Source organism: Ochotona curzoniae, unplaced genomic scaffold (assembly GCF_017591425.1).
Source record: "Ochotona curzoniae isolate NIBS_2020 unplaced genomic scaffold, NIBS_Ocur_1.0 contig_64, whole genome shotgun sequence".
Taxonomy (NCBI): domain Eukaryota; kingdom Metazoa; phylum Chordata; class Mammalia; order Lagomorpha; family Ochotonidae; genus Ochotona; species Ochotona curzoniae.
Genome location: NW_024466502.1, coordinates 11,737,532 through 11,754,007, shown reverse-complemented (window position 1 = coordinate 11,754,007; position 16,476 = coordinate 11,737,532). Strand labels below are relative to the sequence as shown.

The following is a 16,476-nucleotide window of genomic DNA, read 5'->3' as shown; positions in this document are numbered from 1 at the left end:
ACCCTTGTGTTTTTCTTCCTACAGGCAAGATTACAGAGAGGTCATTTATTACTCAAACAAGGAAAACTTGATGAAGCAGAAGATGATTTTAAAAAAGTGGTAAGTTGATGTTTACTTGATTCTGGGAAAATGTTATTTTGAGAGAATATATTGGGTTCATTTTTCTATATTAAAATATTTAGTAGTGATTCTGTAGCTAGAAGGGAAAATGATGTGACTTATTTTTGTGGGGATCACAGTTCTTAAGTTAGTATTTGATAATTGAATTCAGACACATTAACAGAAGGCAGATGTACATAATGGTTGTGTAATCCCAACTGACTCGTGTGGCGCACTTTGTCCTTTCTGGGAACCTTGAGACACCAGCTGAACTCCTTCAAAGCCTTGATGTGACTGGCAAAACCTTTGATTTGATTTGATTTGATTTGAAAGGAATAGTGAGTCTTAAAAGGGGATTTTACAATTATTCCTAATGGCTGCTGTCCAGAGTGTAACGTGTGTGGATTTATTAGGGGACTCATGGTATCACTGAAGGCCTTTTGACTGAAGAATGAACTTAATTGCTTTAAGATGTGCATTTTCATTTTACATGGATTGATTTCTACAGTGGTTCACCAAGGCAGTCTCTCTCTCTCTCTCTCTCTCTTCCCATCTGTCCATCCATCCATCTCTAACTATATATAAACACTTTGTTCATTACCTTATATTATTTTTGGTAACTTATTGAAATGCTTCGTTACTGTGAGAATAATCGCTATGGAGATAAAGCTAAAATTTCCAATACTGTCATGACCATTGTCTTAGTACTTAGTAATCTGCAGATAAATCCAGAAAATGTTAGCCTCAATTGGATTGAGTCAGAAGCTGGTCATGGTATCTACAAAACTGTCAGTTTCTGTGATGTCCTTCTTAAATGGGAAGATGCTGAAACCCAGTTCTTCAGTTAATGTTCAGGACAGCAAGGGCATCGGCGTGCCAGCTGACTGTTCTTAGTTGAGGTGCCAGAAGCAGAGGTACAGTCCTGTTAGGGGGCAGTCATCACATTCAACAGAGCCCCTTTCAATAGCACATAGCTTTTTTGGATTTGTATCTGAGAAGCTCAGACAAGTGGAGAGAAGAAATACAGTATTGTTGTAGGAAAGGGATTTGGCTAAAAAAGTCAGAAACATGGAAGTACCAAGGAAGGGATGTGAAAAAATGGCAAGAGGGAAGACCGTAGTGCAGAGATCTTGGGCAGTGAGAGGGTCTTTGGTAGGTGCCAGTGGCATCGTCGCAAGGCAATTGCCCATCACCCCTTTGAAGTGCTTCAGGCTTCTAAGCAAGTCTTGCCTTTGTTTCTCTAGCTACTTCTTTATTGGAAAACTCCCCTCCTTCTTCCTCCTTGGCTCCCCGGAAGCCCGGGTGACCTGACCTGATCCTGCCTCTCTCTCTCCCATTCTCATTGGACACAGAGAGTCCAAATCTTCTGTCTTCAACCTTGAGATCGAGGGCTTTGTCCTCACCTTCCAACAGGAAAAGCTATGTGGAGGACTAGACTCTAGGAGAAAAAAAATACGCAAATTCCCTTCAACAGAGTTAGTCTCTATCTGAAAGAATCTATGTCATCTAGAAAACAAGTTGCCAGTCAGCATCTTTTACTGGGAACACATCAGTTTCCTCTAGCCATTGTGTTCTACTCAAGGCTCCTCAAGGATGCAAAAACAGGGCCTGGCGCCGTGGCCTAGCAGCTAAAGTCCTCGCCTTGAACACGCTGGGATCCCATATGGGTGCCGGTTCTTATCCTGGTGGCCCTGCTTTCCTTCCAGTTGTGGCCTGGGAAAGCAGTAGAGGACAGCCCAAAGCCTTGGGACCCTGCACCCTTGTGGGAGACCTGGAAGAGCTCCTGGCTCCTGGCTTCAGATCAGCGCAGTACCGCAGTCACTTGGGGAATGAATTTTCAGACAGAAGATCTTTCTGTTTCTTCTCCTTTCTGTATATCTGTCTTTCCAATAAAAATAAATCTTTAAAAAAGGATGCAAAAACAGATAAAGACAAACATACCATGGCCCTGATGCAAAACCTTCAATTGCAAGAACCAAGTTGTTCAGGAAAAATCTTGAGAGAAAGCAGTCGTGGTCGTTCCTGATGATACTTAGTGTCGCAGCCTTCCCAATCTTCATGGTCTTCAGAGTCCGTCCCTCAGAGTTTACTGTGGGCACTTGCCATTTCTGAGTCATTGATTTAATCTCAAGATGTTCCATCTGAGGGATGAAATTGGTAAGAGTTCACATGCACTGGATCGAGTGAGCAACGCAAAGATCTTACTGAAATTTGCTTCCTTACTGGAAAGGAATGGCCGAAAGTTGTGCTGATGTTGCATAGCTTGGGAAATGTAATAACAAATAGAATTGCACACTCAGACTAAGTTTTAATGTATGTTCATTGAGCATTTATAAAATTATTTGAAAAGAGGCACTTGGAAACTTGTCAGATCCCTGTCATGAGTCTTTTCAGAAGGCATTACTCTTTCCCCGTGCATCTCCCTATTTTATGTGTTAACCCCTCTGGTATAGAACCTGTTTTATCCCCTAACCTCTGTGAAAAAGCTGCCTTCCTTAGTTTGCTTTTGTGTTTCATTATTTTGGTAAGATTGTTTATACTTAAAGACGTAAGAAATGAAAATAGGAAGCAAATGTTAAAGATGAATTTACTCAGCTGTGTGTAACAGTGACCGAGTACTTTTTCTTACTCCCTGTAAACCTTTTCACATTTCTACCCAAATTTACTTCAAGAAGTTTGCCAGGAGCAGAGGACAGAGGCAACTAGGTCTTAGTCCAGACCAGTTTTTGCTCTTATGTTGAAGTAAAGATGCCTTCTCTGCTGCCTCTCCTATGAAGCAAGTCATTGGACCAGGCAGTTTTGCCAGTGTTTCTTTATCCATTTTCTTTAACGGCCTTAAGTATTTGGAGTGATTAGATATTTGAGTTTATGGGTATTAGACTTAAGAGAGTAAAAACTCTGCTTTATTATTTTCGTAGCTCAAATCTAATCCAAGTGAAAATGAAGAAAAGGAAGCCCAGTCCCAGCTTACAAAGTCTGATGAAATGCAGCGTTTGCGCTCCCAAGTTTTTGATGCCTTTGAAAATTCGGACTATACGGCTGCTATAACCTTCCTTGATAAGATTTTAGAGGTAAGTTTCTTAGCTACTCTAGCAGAGCGGCCTAACACTTATTGCTGTTTATTGTAAAGTGTGTTCCTACATTTTGATATGTTATGTACCACAGAATATCTACACAAGTGGGGTAGCACTGTAGTATAGAAAGATAAGCCACCACCTGTGACTCTGGTGTCCAATATGTACATTGGTTCAAGTCCCAGCTGCTCCACTTGTGATCCAGCTCCCTGCTAAGATGACTTGGAAAAGTAGCAAGGGATGGTCTACGAGCTTGGGCACCTTCATCCCTGTGGGAGACCCAGGTGAAGCTCCTGGCCTTGAACCAGCCCAGCTGCCGGCATTGCGGCTGTGTGGGGAGTGAACCAGTAGATGAAAGATATCTCTCTCTCTCTCTCCTCTGTAACTCTTTCACATAGAAATAAATCTTAAAATGACGACAACCACAACAATAGTAATCCTAGGCAAGGTAAAGTCAGATTGGTCTTGGACTTTCAGTTCTTAAGTCAAAGATCTTATGTACATGTGACAGAATTTGGACCTGAGGTTTTTTTTTCTTTTGCTGTTTACTTAAATTTTATTGTTCTTTCCTTTGGACAGTTTCTGTACTTGTTATATATACTTGTGTATACACACAGACACACACAGTTTCTATCCTTTTTTTTTAATGATGCAGTTCCTTAGACTCGGGGATTTTACCCTTCCACACTGCCCCACCCTCGTCCACCCACTGTTCTCCCCTATTTTCTAACAATAGTTTAGTCCTTCAACAATAGTCACAGGTTCTGCTATCCAAGTGTATCCTGACACTGTAGGTATAGACAATGGCAGAAAGTCGAGCATTCTATTGTCAAGATATATTTAAGCTTCATTGGGAGTCCATCTTTCATTCAGAAGTAGAAATGTATACTGCAGTGTATCTCCACCTCATGGTATACTTGCCTGCATTATACAGACCCTCTAGATAAGTGTGTGTGTGTATGGATGCTTACCCATATAACTATAGTGATCTTACATTTTGCATGAAGGGGATTATATCAGAGAGAACATATGACATTTGTCCTTTGGGGATTGGCTTATTTCACTGAGCATAATGGTCTCTAGTAGGGACCATTTGGTTGCAAAGAATAGAATTTAATTATTTTTAATGACTGAGTACTATTCCACAGAGTTAGATGTCCCGCAGTTTCTTTATTCATTGTTGTTTTGATGGTCATCTGGATTATTTCCGTGTCTTTCCTATTGTAGATTGTGGTGCTATAAATACAGGATTACAGATCCCTTTCTCGTGCAGATTTCATTTCCTTTGGATATATTCCCAGAAGTGGGATATCTGCATCATATGGCAGATACATTTTTAGTTCTTTTAGCATTCTCCATACTAACTTCCATCAATATTGAATGTTTCATGGATGAAAGTTACACATTTTTATACATTGCTGGCTTGCCTATTTTGTTTGAATTCTTGGAGCGGTAGAGAAGAGCTGTAAATGTTAGATAGAGGTGTATAAGAGGAAAGAGTTGAAGATTTTACATTATGTTTGTGACAAAAGAGAATGTTCAGAATGAAAAGCTTCTAAGCAGCAAAGGGAGACAGAGTGGTAAGACCCAGAGGTTTAGGAGTAGGGAGACTGAGCTCTGGGGTTTCCTTGCCCCCGAAGGGCTTAGAAGGAAGTCCACCCAGACACTCGTGGAAGCAATCAGCTCATTGCACTTTTAGTTCTTTGGTATAGCCCCGTTTAATCTTGGTAGTAAACATGATGGACATAGAATAGGCATTTTCTTGATACATGTTTTTTCTTTTTATTACTGCGTTCTTTTGTATGCTGGCATATTTAAAAAAAATATTTATACACACACACAAAGAGAAGGAGGGAAGACAGAGTGAGTTTTCCCATCTGCTGATTTCCGGCCAGGATCTAAGTCCAGTTCTCCCAAGCTGGCAGAAGGAACTGAGTTCCTGAGCTGTCACTGCCGCAGCTGGAGTCGGGAGCCAAGCCAGGTGTCACCCTCAGGCATGCCTGCCTGGGACATAGCAGCTGAACTGGCCTCTTACCCTGCAGAATAAATGCCTGCCCTTCTTTGGTAATTTCCTGGAGGAAACCATGTGATATAGTTCAGCACAATTCAAGTTTTTATTAAATTGTTTTGTTTATACATTGTTGAGGGAATAAAAAGTTCATAATTTCTACCTTAGTCTGTAGACTTGGCCTACTAAGTGTGTATAGTACTGATTTTGATTTCCTCATATGTAAGTATGTATAAGAAATGTGAAAAGATTTTTGCAAGCCTTACTGGTGAGCTTTGGGGTTACATATTGCATAATGCTGCGTTTACCATACATGGTAAAGTTTTTGTCAAGATAAGAAATGGCAACTTCTTACTCTCCTGCCTTCTCACAGTTTGTTTTGTTTTGTTTTGTTTTGTTTTGTTTTGAAGAGGACATAATTTCAAGGAGGTGATATTTTACAAGAGATAATTGCATTTACTTATCAGTGGAATAAATGTTTTTTTATAATTTGGAACTTTTCATTTTTTGACTAGAAATTAGATTAATTAAGAAAAAGTTTGTGGAATATTCTCTTCAAATGTTTCACTGGGAATAATAAATATTTCATTGTAATTGTGAATGTTGTTTTCTTCAGAATTTTAGAATTGTGTTATTGAAGAAGGTAGTAAAGGGGGCTTTTTAGGTGTATCCCTTTCCTCTGAAGAAGTTATTGTGTCATCATTTTTGTTATGCTGCAATTGTTTCAATTTTAAGCACTACTTGCAACATAAAAATCATTGCATTAATTGAGCATATTTTATGTCGATAACTATGCAGATAGTTATGTGGTGTGCAAGAATAAATGTGTATAATCTGTTTCTTAAAGTTTAGTTCTTCTGTTTTTTAAGGTTTGTGTCTGGGATGCCGAACTACGGGAACTTCGAGCTGAATGTTTTATAAGAGAAGGGGAGCCTAGGAAAGCAATAAGTGACCTAAAAGCTGCATCAAAATTAAAGAATGATAATACTGAGGCATTTTATAAAATCAGCACATTGTACTACCAACTAGGAGACCATGAACTGTCCCTCAGGTCAGGTCTAGTGACATATATCTGATCATTTCAGAATTGTTGTCAATAAATTAACTCCATGTTATACAAGTTAAATGTTAAATTGCTAAAATGTAGTTAAGGCTGTTAATTATGTATTTTGTAATCTGTTATTCTAAATCAAGTTTATTTTCATGAATGTTTATTGAAATAATTAGTATGGTGATTTTATTTGCAGAAGGGATGGAATGTTTATAAATCTAGAAAGTCATTTTAATTTGAATTAGTGTACATGGTAGATGTGATATCTGAAAATATAATAAATTCAGTATGTTTTTATTAACAAAAATACTTTTATTATTTTTGAATTTAATATGGAAATTGATTGTTTTTTTTTTTTCAATGTATGAGCAGTGAAGTTCGTGAATGCCTTAAACTTGATCAGGATCATAAAAAGTGTTTTGCACACTACAAACAAGTCAAGAAACTTAACAAGCTGATTGAGTCAGCCGAAGAGCTCATCAAAGATGGCAGGTAAGAAGATGCTGTCCGGAGCGTCCAGCCTCTCCCTGCCTGGGCTGGGTTCTGGACAGCCACGGTAGACAGTACTGGGCCAGAAAGTAAAGGTGAGGAGTTAAATAAAGAGTCTTTCAGAGATCTTAAGGACAAGTAGGATTTTTCCAGAAGTAAGGGGTTGTGCCTTAATGTGGTGGTCTGGAGTGTTCTGTTAGCTTGGCAGAAAGGTTGAGAAGAGTAAAGGCCAGTCCATGTCATGCAGCCTCGTAGAGAGGAGGCTCTGACCTCTCGACTCCTAATACTTTTCATATGGTTTTATAATTTTTAGTTTTGAGAATTCCATTTGGTTATTCTTTATATTTTATATTTCTTTGCTGATTCATTGTTTCTTTGAGTTGTTTGGTTTCCACCTTGTTTTTCAAGACTGTTTTATTATCTGTCAGATAATTCTAACATGTCTGTTTCTTCATTTTTGGAATTTGTCTTATTTGAGATCTTCCTGATTCTGGGAGCTAAGTGTTGTCACTGACACCTGGAGTTTTCATTTTGTGTCATGACTTGGTTTCTAGTTAAACCTGTTCTGGCAGACCATTGCAGGTGGTGCTCCAGCTAAGTGGAGGGTGGGCACCACCATCTTGCTACTAGATGGGTTCAGACATTTTCCATTTAGCTATTGTTGATATGGAGGGCAGGGATCTTGTTGCTGCCACAGTTAGCTTGGAGCTTTGTGGCACGGGTGAGTGTTGTGGCCCTTGCAGTCTTTACTGACACTGCTGGGGGAGTGGGCACCACATGAGAAAGTCCTGGCTGCCTCTGGGCCTTCTTTGTAACCATGTTGCAGGGAAGGTAGGGTGTAGGCTCTGCGCTACTCTCCGTTTTCTTTGTGACCCTGCCCACCTTTTTTTTTTTTTTGGCTTGGGAGAGCAGGTTTCTGTTGTGTCTTGGTTTAATTTTATGTTTCTGTGTTCCATCTCTGGGTTGATGGTATGAATGCAATGAAAGAACTTGGAAAAGTCACCCCTGTGGTTCTCCCGAGGTCAGCAGTGAGTTGGCCGCCTTCTAGTTGCCTTTGAGAGTCTGATTTGTAAAACAGAAAGCAGAAATAGTATACATTGTTGAAGACTTTCAGTTTTATCTACCTGGAAGAATTGATGACAGTAAATCTACTTTGCGCTTGTGGAAGCTAACTTTCCTTAAACCTGTGTTTTGGAAAGCAGCACTTGGGGGTGGTGGTTTGGCGATGCTGGGCTTTACTAGCCCTGCTGGCTCCTGCCTCGCCTTCCTGCTGCTGCGCACAGCGCCTCGGTGGCAGCAGTGATGGGCTGCATGTCTGAGTTCCTGCTTGCCAAGTGGGAGACCTTGCTTGAATTCCTGCTTCTGGCGTTGACCTTGGCACAGCCCGAGCTGGTGCAGGCATCTGCTAGAGAAGCAGCACATGGGCAGGAGTGCGCCGTTAAAAAAGCAGCAGGTAAATGAAGATTGCTGCACTTGGGGCGTAATGTGCCATGGTGACCTGCGGAGCTTTCCATTTAGCATTACTGGAAAGTAACTAGATGACCAATACTTTTAAATAGCTTAAAGAAAATGTTGAAGTAGTTTCTGTTGTTAGAAAGCTCCTGGGATTGGGAATCAGCTAGCTTCCTTTTTGGAGGGCTGCGTAACAGCTGTGGCTGTTGATATTTGTTATATTAGTTAGCTGTGTGTGTTTACTATGCGATGTCTTGATCTCTATTTTGTGGAAAGTGCTCACCAGAAGTCAGACTGAGTGCTTCAGTCAGTTTCAAAATCACGAGCTTTGTCCTGTACAGTAAATCACCATTGGGGTTGTCCCTCATGAGTCTGCCTTGAGTTGTCCGCTTGTATCTCTGGTTATGTCAGTTCCTAACACTAAACCGAACAGCACTACTGTGAGAATGAGCTGCAAGAAGTGTTTGAAGACCTGTGCTCATTGAGTCGACTTGATTAGAGGGGAGGTACTTGTTACATCTCTGGAAATAGAGCCCCATTATTACCCATGGATTGCCCGTTTAACAGATACACAGATGCTACCAGCAAATATGAATCAGTCATGAAAACGGAGCCCAATGTTGCTGAATACACAATTCGTTCGAAAGAAAGGATTTGCCACTGCTTTTCTAAGGTAACTGTTGGCTTGTCTCTGGAAATACAAAAATTCTCCATGTGGAATAACAAACACTAATCCTTCTCTCATCTTTACTTCTAGGATGGGAAGCCTGTTGAGGCAATTAGAGTATGTTCTGAAGTTCTACAAACTGAACCCGACAATGTGAATGCTCTGAAGGATCGAGCAGAGGCCTACTTGATAGAAGAAATGTACGACGAAGGTAGGTCTCTAAGGGCGTGTACAAAACCAGCACGCGCCGCGTTTCTTTCCACTTAGGCGAAGCTTACCACAATGTCTAAAAATGTCAGTTTTAGAAAAATAGCGAACTTGAAAGGTAAACTTTGTGGGGAAATAGTTGTACTGTTGATAGTAGTTAACAGAATATCAAAAGAAAAAGATTCAGTTTTCTTCGATACAGACAAGTTTGGAAATACAAGTAAGAGAATTGAACATTTAAATTACAAATTTCATTATTCACAGGTAATTGTTCATTTTGGATTTTTACCTTTTTAAATTTTTATCCACATTTGTTACTCAATATTTTGCATATACATGTGCATATTCCATGTGTGTATATAGTATGGGTGGTACATGCACACAATATAGTAAGGCACATACAATAATATGCATTAAAAATAAGTTCCTTCTATAGTGTTGTTTTCCATATGATAGTATGTTGCAAACATTTACATGAAATAGCTTTTAAAAGATAAATGAACCGCCTGAACCCATACATCAGTTCTTGCTTCAAGTTAGGCAAAGCATTTTAAACTGAAGTCAGTCAGAACTGTTTTCTGTTATATTGAAATAAAGGATGTGGGTGGTGAAACTTGATAGGTGTTTCCTTTTCAAGGCAAATTGGTTAACCACTATTTTTCTTGGTTTCTTCAATTTGAAAAGAATCTCAGGATTTTCTAGAGAGTAATGACAGCTCTGGTGACTACCTGTTTGTGGGACATTGAGGTCTCCAAGTACTAAGTGAGGCTTGAAATGTGTATGGTGCAAACTACATGATCTAGTATTTCAGTGTGAAGTTTAGCAGTGCTTAGTCAGGTCTGGGGTCCCCAGAGAGGGTCCCAGGAAGCACACCTCTTCTGGTTATGCTTGAACTACTGTCCACTCAGCGCGATGCCTTCACTTGAGGACTTCCCATTCCAGGTCCTCCACATGGCAGCAGGAACTTGATGCCTTGAACTATCAGCACAGCCTCACAGTCTGCACTGGGGGAAAGCTAGGCTCAGGAATTGCACCTAGCAATTCCAGTGTAGGGTGCAGGCCTCTTCCCCACAAGGTTAAACAACCACTTCAACTTTTTTATTTTAAAGTTTTAAATGATGATACAAAGAATAAAGAATCGTTAGGTTTTGACTAGTGAATAATGAAACATAGAGATATATTTGGGACTTAGGTTAGAATTATCTAGGAACAAAGGATGCTTCTGCCTCTGAATTTGAGTGCTTTAGGTTCTTTATGCAGTTGTAATCTTGCAATATTTGTGATCTCATACCACTGTAATGATTAGGGTATTTTTAAGAAAGATTTATTTTATTTTTATTGGAAAGTCAGATATACAGAGAGGAAGAGAGACAGAGACAGAAGATCTTCCGTCTGATGATTCACTCCCCAAGGGAGCACAATGGCTGATGCTATGCCGATCTGAAGCTAGGATCCAGGAACTTCTTCCAGGTCTCCCATGCAGGTGCAGGGTCCCAAGGCTTTGGGCTGTCCTCAACTGCTTTCCCAGGCTACAAGCAGGGAGCTGGATGGGAAGTGGAGCTGCCGGGATTAGAACTGGCGTCCATATGGGATCCCGGGTGTTCAAGGCAAGGACTCTAGCCGCTAGGCCACGCCGCCGGGCCCAATAGGGTATTTTGATTGGCTTATTTCAAATGGTATAGTGTTTTTAAGATCCATGTATATCAGGTGTAGAATATTCTCCCTTCTTAAGAGAGACAGGCTATTGTATGGGTAGATCAAATTTGTTTTTCGTGTTGATGGACTTTTGGGTTTTTCTATCTCCTGGCTGCTGAAAATCCTGCTGCTGTGAGCCTGGTCGCGCAGATACCACTTTGAGATCCTGCTTTCAATTAGAGAATCTCCCCAAGTGGTGGTGTTGAATGTACGGTATTTCTGTTTTAATCTTTTGAGGAACTCCCTCTGTTTTCCATAGTGGTTGCACCATTTTACAATCCTAACAGTGTTCTAGGGTTTGAACTTTTCTACATGTTCATCAGTATTTAGGGTTTTTTTTTAACCCATTGTAATGCGTGAAGTGATAACTCATTCTGGCTTTAGGTTTTATTTCCCTAATTAATAATGGTAATCTTTTTTTTAATGTTAGTTGACCATTTCTATTCTTTCTTAGGAATATGCTGTTTATTTTGCTATGGTTTCAGGCAAGTTCCTTAGCCTGCTGCACTTTATTTTTGTTATCTGTAAGATAGAAATACAAATAATACATATCCCATAGAACTGTTGTGTTTAATAAAATGATGCTTAGGAATTGCTTAGTGTTTCAGAAAGCTTCTAAATCACTGGTTCCCAGTGTACTTACAATCAGAATGGTTCTTTGAGCTTGTGTTAACTCTCCTACACACAGCAGTGTGTGGGGGAACCAGCTTCCCGGTCTAAGCTGTGACTGCTGCATTAACTCTATTAGAACTGTTATCTTGGAGTTATTACTAATGTTCAGAATTCTGAGAACAGCAGCCAAGTAGCCTCCTTGTTAGTGAAGGGCTGGCCAGGACAAAACTGTGAAAGAGGTCAAGTTTATCTTTGATGTTCTGTGGTGATTTGTGGTGTAGATTCTCATGCCCTCTTTCTTATTCTGGGAGATTGACCTGGTAACACCACTTTGCTCTATCCCTCAGACTTCACAAAACACGCCATCTTCTTGTGTTAGCAGGCTTATTTCCTGTAGCACAACCAGAATAGTCATATTTAAGATGGTTGTGTAAAACATAATAGGTATCTGTTCCTTGTGAGATAAGCATTTTTAACCCAAAGGAATTCCAGAGTAGCAGAATTTCAGGGATGTGCTTGTGCCAGAAGTCACGTTGGGCAGCCCTGAGGTCAGGTCCTGAGCTTATCCCTGAGCGTGGAGGAGACCAGCTCTTGGGAACAGTTCAGATTTCTTGTTACCTTCCAGGTTGTTGACCCAGGGCCTCCTATCTCCTATTTATTGGGAGAAGATGATGTTAGAAAATGCTAGTAAATATGGAATCGTAGCACATGTGGCTTTCTAAGTTGGAGGTTGCTTATACAGTATTTTTATAAAGCAAACAAAAATGATATATACATGTAATCAGAATATATTAGGCAGATGTTTCTGAAACTTCCAAAGCCTAAAATACATGTGTCTTCATCTAATGAGTTAACACCAGTAGTTATACTAGAAAAAAGGGCTGTTGATGGTGCGTTGATGAACTCCATTGGCTGTATATCTGAGGGGTTATAAACTCATATGATCAGCTCTTTTTTTTTTTTTTGCCTTGTAATGCATTTATTTCAGATGCTGTCACATTCCGTTTTCACACTACCTATGTCAAGCAATATGATCAGCTCTTAACCACACGAGGCTCCTAGCTGCAGGTTCCTCTTTTCTTTTGAAAAGCACAGTTACAAGGAAGACTGCATAGTTACCTGCTAGGTGGGAGCTCTCAGGTTTACCAGTGAGCTCAGATTTAGTCCATCTGAGGTAATCCCACTTAGATTTAGCATATCAGTTGGGAACATTAGCCCTCCAACAGACCCAGTCCTTGGTCTGCTGGTCTGATCTAGAAGTGAGGGAGTAGGGAACGGCCCCAATAGTTCTGTTGTAGAAGAAACAGCACATTCTTAAAGCTGATTTCCAAATTCTGAGAAGCTTAAAGTACTGGCAGTAAAGAAATAGGAAGGAAAGCAGTGAGGGAGGCTGCTGCAGGCCTAGGTTCTTGGCCAAGGGGCTACAGGGCACAAGGCTAATTCAGGAAGGATGTGGACAGTGAAATCATGAATCTTCAAAAACATCTGTTAGAGAAAAAAAGACATACCTCAGATTTTTTTTCACTAAAATCAATTTTTAAATCTGGCTTTCTCAAATTTCTTCATATACCTTTGAGAATGGCTTGAACTACAGTTATGGTTGGCTAGGCAGTGGGTCCGTGTTGTATACTAACACACTGAGTGTAGACACAGGATCAGCCACAGTTATGGTTGGCTAGGCAGTGGGTCCATGCTCTACACTAACACACTGAGTACAGACACAGGATCAGCCACAGTTATGGTTGGCTAGGCAGTGGGCCGGAGACTAACACTGTGACTGTAGAGACACAGAATCAAGTTGTTTGAATCCATGCTGTGCTCTTAATATGCTTCTCTGGAGCAGGAATTTTTTGGTAATCCTTGACTCCAAACTAGAGTTGCTGTTTATTTTTACCAGAAGAAATCTGTGCTTTTGCCTTACTGAAGATACCTGAGGTTTTTGCTGATATACAACTTATGTAAATGAAATCTACTTTCTTTGTGAAGATGGCCTTGCACTCTATTATATTGCCTTTCTTCATTTTTTTCTCCCTGACTCTTTCCTCCTCATCTTCATCCTTAATCATATGTTCTTGGATTCATATGATCTTGGATTCTTTTTTCCATTTTTGCTGCAAGTGCATTCTCGAAGAATGGAATAAATCATACTGACTCCAAAGAAAGCTTTGCAAGTTTTATTAGAAATTCTGAGGAGAAAGGGTTTTTACCCCTGAGTTTTTCATGTAGAAAGTTCTGAGTTGGCATTTGGTGCAGTTAGGCAGCAGTTTTTCTTGATCAGGGCTCTTGAGAGAGCCAAGTCACAGCATTCCCCACACAGCAGTGGTGTGTGCCATTCCTCCTCTGGTGATCACTTCTCCAGCCATCTCTGCACGAGTTCATTCTGTTAGTTTCCTTGAGGAAAGTTTTCCCTGATTTTTTTTTCTATATTTAAAATGGTAACTTTTCAACGTAAAGGATGATACATCAGGGTAAAAAAAAAAATGCTTACCCTTTACATCTTGTAGGCTGTTCCAATCTCTTCAGACTGAATATTGCCTAGGGAAATCTCTTAAGACTTATTTGATAATGAAGATCTCGTGCACATTGTACCTTCATTAGGGCTTGGGACACAAAAATGAACTGCAAACGAAATGGCTGACAGTCTCCTGCATGGTTGGGAGACACTCCAGTGACAGCATGATGGACTTGGGGAAAGTCACGAAAGGCACTTACTGTGAGACTGGAGGGGAGAAGAGAGAGGAGGGAGCTTCAGGGAGGAGGAAGGGAGACCCCAGCACTAACTAAAATGTATCCAAAAAATAGTATATATAAAAAAACTTATTTGAACAGCAAAAGGAAAGGGAAAGAGGGAGGGAGAAAGAGATCCTCCTTTAGCTGACTCGCTCCCCAAATGCCTGCAATGGCCAGAAATGGGTGAGACTGAAAGCCGGAACCTGGACCTCCGTCTGGGTCTTCCACGTCGGTGCCAGGAGCCCAAGGATTTGGATGAACTTTGGCTGTTTTCCTAGGTGCACGCACAGGGAATTAGATTAAAAGTGGACCAACAGGATGCCAGCATCGCAAGCCTTGATTCAGTCTGCTGTGCCACCATTCTGGCCCTTCCACAGAAGATTGGCACCAGGCTGTTTTTACATTTCAAGCTTGTTAATTATGCTACAATATAGCTTAAGACCTTTCTAAGCTGGATTGCCCTGGCATCTTTCTTGTACACCTTTTCAAGATGTAGATTCAGATTTTGTGTCTAAGATATATTCTGAGATGTTTGTCATCTTCTGTTGGTTTGCTTTTCTGCATACAAGTTAGACATGTAATGTTTCCTTTGCTGTCCTCTGATTCCCCACCCTCCACCCCTGGTTCTTTTAAACTTCATATTCCATTTCAGTTTTGTTAAGTCCTTGATATTTTTTTAAACCTGGCTCATCTTTTTGCTCTTTCTCCTTTCCCCTTCACTTCTGTGGAGGAAACCAGCCAGAAGATCCCCAAATGCTTCCGCTATGAGGCCGTACAGGACATGTTGTTTTCTTTAAAGGGCACAGGGGAGTGCTGTAATAGGTGTAAACTGGTATCTATTAATGAAGCTTGTCAGGGACTGAGCACACAGGTGTATGCCTCCCGGAAGACTTAGCATAAATTAAAGGTTTGTACCAGCAATTCAGACATAGTGAGAAATTCTTACCAGGGAATTGTGGGCGCATTCCTGAAGCTCAGCCTCCCTGATACCAGCAGAGCCTTACCCGAGAGCTCCGAAAAGGCCTGCTGCAGACAGCTGACTCTCCGCATGCCGGGAGGGTCCCTGGTGCTGTGTTCCCACCTGAATGATGTCGTGGACTGTCCTCTGACATCTGTGCCAACAGCGGGTGCTATTTCTGTTCTGGCCGACACTGGACAAAGTCATGGGATTGCTGGTGCTGGAACCCCATGGTTAACTTTGTCATTGAAACTGCTGGAAGTTATTCTTCCCTTTCTAACCTCTCCTTCTCCGGAACTGCTGACCCACAGCTGACAATGCAGACTTCCTCAGGCACTGTCTTCTACAGAAAGTCATTTCAGCCTTAGAGGTAATAAGACTGTCTTATATAAAGTGCTGACATTAAAATACCCCCAAGGCATGGACAGTGTGGGATACGTGAGCCGCACTGAGTTCTGTAGACTAGGAATAATTACTACCTGAATCCAGTCTGATTTATGTCTTTACGTTTTTGAAGAAAATTAAAGGTGCTATCACTTCTCTTAACAGTAATGGGGAGTGAAGGGTTGGTATTACCTTGCAAGACGAGTAAAAGCAACAAATGACAATTTCCCCCATAACAGCATTATCTTATCTTTACTTTGACAGCTATTCAAGATTATGAAACAGCCCAGGAACACAATGAAAATGATCAGCAGATTCGGGAAGGTTTAGAAAAAGCACAAAGACTACTGAAGCAGTCGCAGAAACGAGATTATTATAAAATCTTGGGAGTAAAAAGGTGAATTTTTTAGAATTTGCATTAGTATTCCTAACTGGCAAAGCTAATCATTACTCTTTCTCTCCAATTAATTTCCTCCACTTGTATTATTGTTACTAACCATGTTTGGCATCGTAAAGCTATTGTGAATATCTTACAGGAAGATGCCTTTGGTCGAGACTAGTAATGAAATGCAGAGAAGCCTCTGGCGATGAGTGCTATCATGAGTCAGTCCCAGGCCTACAGTCTTTTAGATGAGTAAAGAGGTGGGAGAGAACTCTGGTGGGCAGGACAAGAGGAGGGGGCCAAGATGCAGATGCAGAAAAGGAAAAAACATGGTCTAGGCCTAAAAATAAAGCAGTGCTTCTAGAAGTAATATGCAGGTACTAGAAGGTAGATGATCTGTTGACTATGTATTTTTAATGTAAGATTTACCTTCTCTGACAAAATTATCTGGGTTTTTTTATTTAAATGCCAAGAAAGAACTGAATCATGCTATTTTGAATATTCTGAAAAAAATGAAAGATTCATGCAAAATTTTCAGGGAATTTTATAAGGATCAGTAGTAGTTTGATTTTTAATAAGATTCTGTTCTTCATGAACGCATATTGGATTATCGAGAACTTCCTGTGACTCTGTGGCCTAGAATGCCATTGGAACTCCAAGGGAAAACA

General features: G+C 40.5%; 1 protein-coding gene across 1 annotated transcript in view; it reads left to right on the top strand.

Annotated features, from left to right (window-relative positions):
• DNAJC3 (DnaJ heat shock protein family (Hsp40) member C3) overlaps window positions 1-16,476 on the top strand; it is a 51,645-nt gene that overhangs the window by 29,692 nt on the left and 5,477 nt on the right. The window contains exons 4-10 of the mRNA XM_040991229.1: window positions 25-99; window positions 3,018-3,170; window positions 6,051-6,232; window positions 6,605-6,724; window positions 8,741-8,846; window positions 8,931-9,051; window positions 15,691-15,823. Coding sequence (XP_040847163.1) covers window positions 25-99; window positions 3,018-3,170; window positions 6,051-6,232; window positions 6,605-6,724; window positions 8,741-8,846; window positions 8,931-9,051; window positions 15,691-15,823 — 890 coding nt within the window. The remainder of the gene's footprint in view (window positions 1-24; window positions 100-3,017; window positions 3,171-6,050; window positions 6,233-6,604; window positions 6,725-8,740; window positions 8,847-8,930; window positions 9,052-15,690; window positions 15,824-16,476) is intronic.